Raw genomic sequence first — 5,696 nt, 5'->3', positions numbered from 1 at the left:
CGACAGTTAACTGCAACTTGACACCCGCAGCCCCTTCCAGAGAGAACCCAAAGCCTTCTACCTACTAACTTCGCGCATGCTTAACCCCGTATTTGTCAATCGAAGGTATAACGAGTAACTGACGATGAGCTGAAACGCACGAGACGCTCCGACGAGGGAGAAAATCTACCGATCGGAACTCCTACCCTTAATAACTGCACGCATGAAGTCCGGCAGAAATCTACCCGTGTAGGTATACTTTAGGACCTAATGCTATTAATGTCGATCCCTGCAACGAAACCTTTCCTTTTCCTTCCACTCTGTGGGTATTATTAATTTACCCTGAACGCATCGAAAAATGTTCCGAGACACTTATTTTAACTGGTGCGTAACTCAGCTCCGAACCTAAACGAAAAAAGCCTCCGATAAATCTGAGCCTCAGATTTAAGCACATCGATGAAACCTGATTTTTTAAGTACTGTATGTATCTGCAATCATTAATGTAATACCACGACTCACTGTTCAAGCCAATTATTCGTCAGACGAGGGGATTTTCAAACAGAAGCGTAGCGAGTATGCCATATAAGCGATTTGTATCAATGAGGTAAACTTATCTAGTCGATTTACGTAAATTTAGTCCACCGTACACTTTTTTTTTAACTTTCATCTTACGGTTATATTATTATAGGTTCCATATTCTTACAGGTTTATAGATAATCGCACAGAGAGTGCCAGGTATCGAACAAATGACAAATAAACGTTTGAAAAAAAGTTGATCGGTTCAAAGGAAGTTATATATTGGTATATGGCGATGTTATTGCAGATAGCTCCGTATTCGACAAATTAGATAAAACTACAATATCTTCGAATAAAAATCGATTTTTGTTGAGTTCCACCTTTTCAAAGTTTGCCGTCAATGTCACTTGCACGCGAACGAATATGGTAGATTCGACCATTTCACATCGCACGACAGAACTTTGAACATCAGTAACTCGGCAATGAAGCATCGCAATGAGAACATTCAAAAACGCTTCAATTTTTCTCAGCAATAGCTACACCTATCGTTTAAAAAAGTAATTCGTATCCAAAACACTTGTTTCAGTTTGGACAGCCTGTACGGGCAATCGTATACGTTATCGAGGTTCGAATTGTTTGGGCAACATGAACGACATGAACTATCGCTGTGCTTCCGACCTTCATCATACCGCAAATCGTATCCCTTACCATATTTACATTGGACCAATAACAAACCTCTACCCTATACCTAAGTAGATTGATATTCATATAATTTATCTTGTATGTACTATGTAAGAGAATGTCAGGCTAAACTACGTAGGGTGTACACATGCGCATACAAAGCAAATAATCACATGATTTCTATCATATCGAATCCCAACTGTTAGCAGGTGTCAGACGAGCTGCCAACACCTGATAAAGATCTTGTTCGCACCTCGTAAATCGACCTTATGTTCTTCAGGTTCATCATACATCTATGAGAAATTTGTGACCCAAATTTAATTGCTACCGAATCGAAACATTCGAGGATCAATTTTTCTCATGGCATGATCGTTAAAAAATGCCTTCGAATAATTGAAAATTTTTCTCTTCAAAAATGGCGATACACCGTGAGTTACGGCTTGGTCACCTACATTTGAAGATTATCTAAAATCTTAATGAAAAACATTGAAAAAATAAACAAAATTACACAGTGATCAGACGCGGGGCTTCGTCGACGAGATGAATTTTTATCAATCCGACATCGGCAATTACAAACTAGCGAATACCTGGCAAGACATGGTAGCTCAGTATCACGAAAGAAATGCTTCCTTAGAATTTCGTCAAACCGAACTGGCCGAGCGTCTTCAATCGATGGAGTGCGCTTTACCGACAATCCTAACGTCCGCCATGGTTGCAATGCACTACGGATCCCAAATACCGAAGATCAATTTCGAGAGTGTTATCCCCAAATCAGCTGCACAATTCGGATCGGATTCCTTTCATTCTGGCGAGACGAGGGCTGGTGATCTCCGAATAGAGGTCGTATATGAACGTACGGTAGACCCCCTTGACAACGAAAGAACCCCAAAGGTGACGTCATTTGGACAGACGTTCTTTGTTAAGGGCGATGTTGGACAACGAGATAGCGCCTCTGCGGAAAGAGACGTGAGCGAATTGCATTTGAGCCACGACGAACTGGTTGGCCTGGTTCGGAATCAAGAGCTAGCCGAGGAGCAAAAATTCTGCGACACGTTCGATAAAACAAACAGGCTACTGAAAGATCCTACGGAGAGTATGGATTTCCAGTGTATTTCATTCCATCTAGGTAAGGAGGCGAACGAACGTTTGTCACAAGACTCGGTGATGCGAAGACTACAGAAACTCGAGTATTACAATAAGAGAATGATAACCAGCCTGAAGAACTTGAGACAGGAAAAAGACATCTTGACGAAACAAACGGAAATTCTCAAGGTAGAATTAGGACGCACACAGAAAATACTTGGCCAAGTGCAAAACGAAGTCCTCGACGGTCAAATCGTCATGCCCATCATAGAAAAAGCACGCAGACCGGTGACCTCTGTCAAGTTCGTTTGTAGCTGCGTCACCGCCTCAAGCAATAAGGGTGGTCTGTTTGACGAGAGTGCGAGTCCGAAGGCTCTGAAACACCTCGCCGAAGAGTTCGAAGATATCTTGGAAAAAGCAAAGGTCCGTCATAACAATTATTTGTACCATAAGAAGAGTATACGCGATCAGTTGTGATTGTTAAGTTTTTACCTCTTGTCAGAACCACGGTTTGTCCAAATTGAGCGGGTCCCTGCAAGATGCGGCCACGAGGCTCAAGCAGTTGAGCAAAGCGGACGAGGTATTCATTTTTCGATCTTTCCGCTGCTTCTTCGAACCTACTTCAATTCATATTGTGAGATTGAACTTATTCCTAGTGAGGAGTCTACTTTCCGCGAAAGGCTGACCCCTCGTTTCTGATACCAGGCTTCCAAAGGGCGCCAAACATTGTAATGATTACCGTTCTTTGTTCGCAGTGTAATCGACAGCTAAGCTAATATAGGCGCCCTGCTGGAAAGCCTGGGACGCGAAACAACTTACTTAGCACTTTTCGGTAGATGCCAGAAGACGATATTTTTTTAAACGCAGGACGGGTCGTATCCCAGTTGTTACTGCGAAAGATTCGATTCGGATATGTTGGGGAAGACCGGTGATTGGTTTTGTGACAGTTGCGGAGGAGAGTGCGTCTGCGATTTGATCAGTCTCAACGAAGGGTCCTCTGAAATTAGTCCAACTAATGTCAAAGAATGCCAGTGTGGCTGCCAAGATGACAAACTCGACTGCGAATGTGGATGTTCGACCTCGAATATAACCCCAGTCAGTGAGGCTGGAGACATTTTCAAAAGCGTGGTGCGTTTGACAGGGTATTTTTAATACGCGATTCAAAGGAACAAAGTTCGAAGGTGATAGCATACAGCGCTGTAATGAACGAATTTTTCGCGCATATCTCTGACACACAAAAAATTGTTCAACGAGATCGAGTTTGCATTTATCAAGCATTATACCTATAGTCATACATCTTCATTCCTGATACCCGCAGCGGCGCGCCTAATCGACTATCCGGTAACGCGCAAGTTCTCAATATCTGAATTATGACAGGAAATCCGAATGATTACAGGAATGTCCGCGCAGATGTGCCATTCCCTCAGATGCTAACGACGAAATAGACAACAATAGCTGCTCTTGCGGTTGTGCCGAAATCATCGGTCTATCCCAGTCCGAACGAGATCTAGGGTAAGAATCCACGAATCTTTCTCCATAGTATGGGAAGAAAGCGATCCTGCATCAGACTCCAGCTGTCAATGTCGGATCTGAAGTCACAGAGCTAGACGATCGATATAAATTCCTGAACATGAACCGCTTCAATTTTCGTGTTCAGACGTGACTGCGAATGCGTGAGGGGTGGGGAAATGCAATGCAAATACTGCTGCTGCGTAGATTCGATCCAAGAGACTTTTCCCAACGTTGAGAAGAGTCTGAGGGAGACCGAAACAGAGAATTTAGCAAAGATACTGGAGCGGGACGCCGTCCGCATCGGCAAAAAGAATAACGCTCTGCAACAACTCGTCGCGCAATATACTGCAGCACTTGGTGTTCCGGGTGTTGTTGAAGACTTCCGTTTCGCCACCGCGTTTTGTCCACATCACGACCCCACACCGATCAGACCAACTCTTTCCGGTCAGATGCAAGAACATAAGTATTTTGACGATTCGACAGGCCTGAAAGATAATTGCTTAATCGTCGAGAATTTTAAGATCACAAGGAAACAGAACATGAATCGCTGTGTATGCCTCATCGCAGGTTTGCGAGCTACAATCGGACTTCTCCGTGCTAAAAATCAGACCAAGGATGAAATAATTGCTGTGCTGGCCGACAATTTGATAGATAAAGGAGTAGACGCTGGAAAGGTAGTGCAGAATCTGGCTACTCCGAACTCTGCAAACGCTTGTCGAGATTTTGATCGCTGCAGGCTGTACAGTTATTTAAACGGACTTGCTATTCACGAGCAGGTGAGGATATGTCGTGAATATTGTACTTGGATGAGTAGTCATCGTTATACTTGGATTTGAAGAAATAGCCACTCGCGTTTTCTGCATGTGCGTACATAGACTAAGAATGAAGTATCTCACGTAAGGACGGAAGCCGAGAACGATTCAAGCGTGCCCGACCCAAGGGATATCGCGCAGCCCGAGATGCCCTGGTCTCGAATATTCCTTCCTTCGCCTCGGAACTTCAGAGTGGTTAAACAGATTTGCAACGACTGTTTGCTGGTGGCCTGGACACCGCCAAAGGATACCTCAGCGTTGAACGGATACGAGATTCTCGTGAACGGGTAAAACAATCCATTGAAACTCGCGGCGTCTCTCCGATGCACTTTATCGGCTCTTTTTTTATCTTTTTCGCACGACGCACGTTACATTGTATACACCTCAATTATGGTATTGCTACATGGAATTTCAGCGACTTATACAAGTAGACTATGATATCTTGAGAGGGATATTAACAGGTTCGACTTTGACATGTTGGGGTTCGTATATAGGTGCCCAGCACTCCGCGTACGATCGCCCGTGCGTTCAGAAGCTATTCTGGTTTCTCTCGATACATCGGGTCCACTTCTGTTGGCCCTCTACTCGCTCGGTTGCGGAGGGATTTCCTCAAGACCGCTTAAGCTTACGTACGCGCCTTGCTTCTGCATCGATAATTAGCGCGATCGGAAGTTTATACGAAAAGACAAGGAACAAAATTAAAAAGGTGAATGAAAAGATTCGAGAATCGTCATTGACGTTTTTTTAATCATTTGTTAATAAATAATAATGACAATCATCGCAGTTTGTTGTAAAATACGTAGAAAATGAAAACAGACTTTTATTCAACGAGTGTACCCATGTTCTGCATAGGAGAAAACCCTACGCAAGCCATACGGAAGTAATAATAATCTTAGAGAGGAAAACGAGAGTGACTGCAATTAGCATATCGTCACACCGATGCATGTATGTGTATATTTTAATGCCGACACACATACGACGCATACGCATACGTATGATAGTTAATTTCTATTTCTCGGTATAAAAAAATGTTTCCTCCGTTCGACGATATCGTCAATCGTGTTCAGGTCCGGCAGAATATCAGGAATTTTGAAGCGCACGCCGATCAGGGAA

General features: G+C 43.5%; 1 protein-coding gene across 2 annotated transcripts; it reads left to right on the top strand.

The window, feature by feature from the left end:
- Nucleotides 1-2,944: 2,944 nt before the first annotated feature.
- LOC105693348 lies at nucleotides 2,945-5,261 on the top strand. 2 transcript variants are annotated; one of them, XM_012413192.3, is made up of 6 exons: nucleotides 2,945-3,387; nucleotides 3,656-3,771; nucleotides 3,917-4,215; nucleotides 4,339-4,547; nucleotides 4,647-4,870; nucleotides 5,078-5,261. In XM_012413192.3, the coding sequence occupies exons 1-6, from the start codon at nucleotides 3,172-3,174 to the stop codon at nucleotides 5,241-5,243; spliced, it is 1,230 nt and encodes a 409-aa protein (XP_012268615.2). In that variant the 5' UTR covers nucleotides 2,945-3,171; the 3' UTR covers nucleotides 5,244-5,261. The 2 variants fall into 2 exon arrangements, with proteins under 2 accessions (XP_012268615.2, XP_048516062.1); XM_048660105.1 differs by having other exon boundaries at nucleotides 3,917-4,547.
- The last annotated feature ends 435 nt before the right edge of the window (nucleotides 5,262-5,696 follow it).

The sequence above is a fragment of the Athalia rosae genome, chromosome 1 (genome assembly GCF_917208135.1).
Source record: "Athalia rosae chromosome 1, iyAthRosa1.1, whole genome shotgun sequence".
Taxonomy (NCBI): Eukaryota; Metazoa; Arthropoda; class Insecta; order Hymenoptera; family Athaliidae; genus Athalia; species Athalia rosae.
The sequence above is the reverse complement of the archived record's forward strand: the minus strand, read 5'-3'. Positions and strand labels throughout refer to the sequence as shown.

Coding starts and splice junctions, on each gene's coding strand:
- LOC105693348 (XM_048660105.1), top strand. CDS start 3,172: ATGTTGGGGAAGACCGGTGATTGGTTTTGTGACAGTTGCGGAGGAGAG. Junction 3,772..3,916: donor CAGTCCGAACGAGATCTAGG/GTAAGAATCCAC, acceptor TTTCGTGTTCAG/ACGTGACTGCGAATGCGTGA. Junction 4,871..5,077: donor TACGAGATTCTCGTGAACGG/GTAAAACAATCC, acceptor GTTCGTATATAG/GTGCCCAGCACTCCGCGTAC.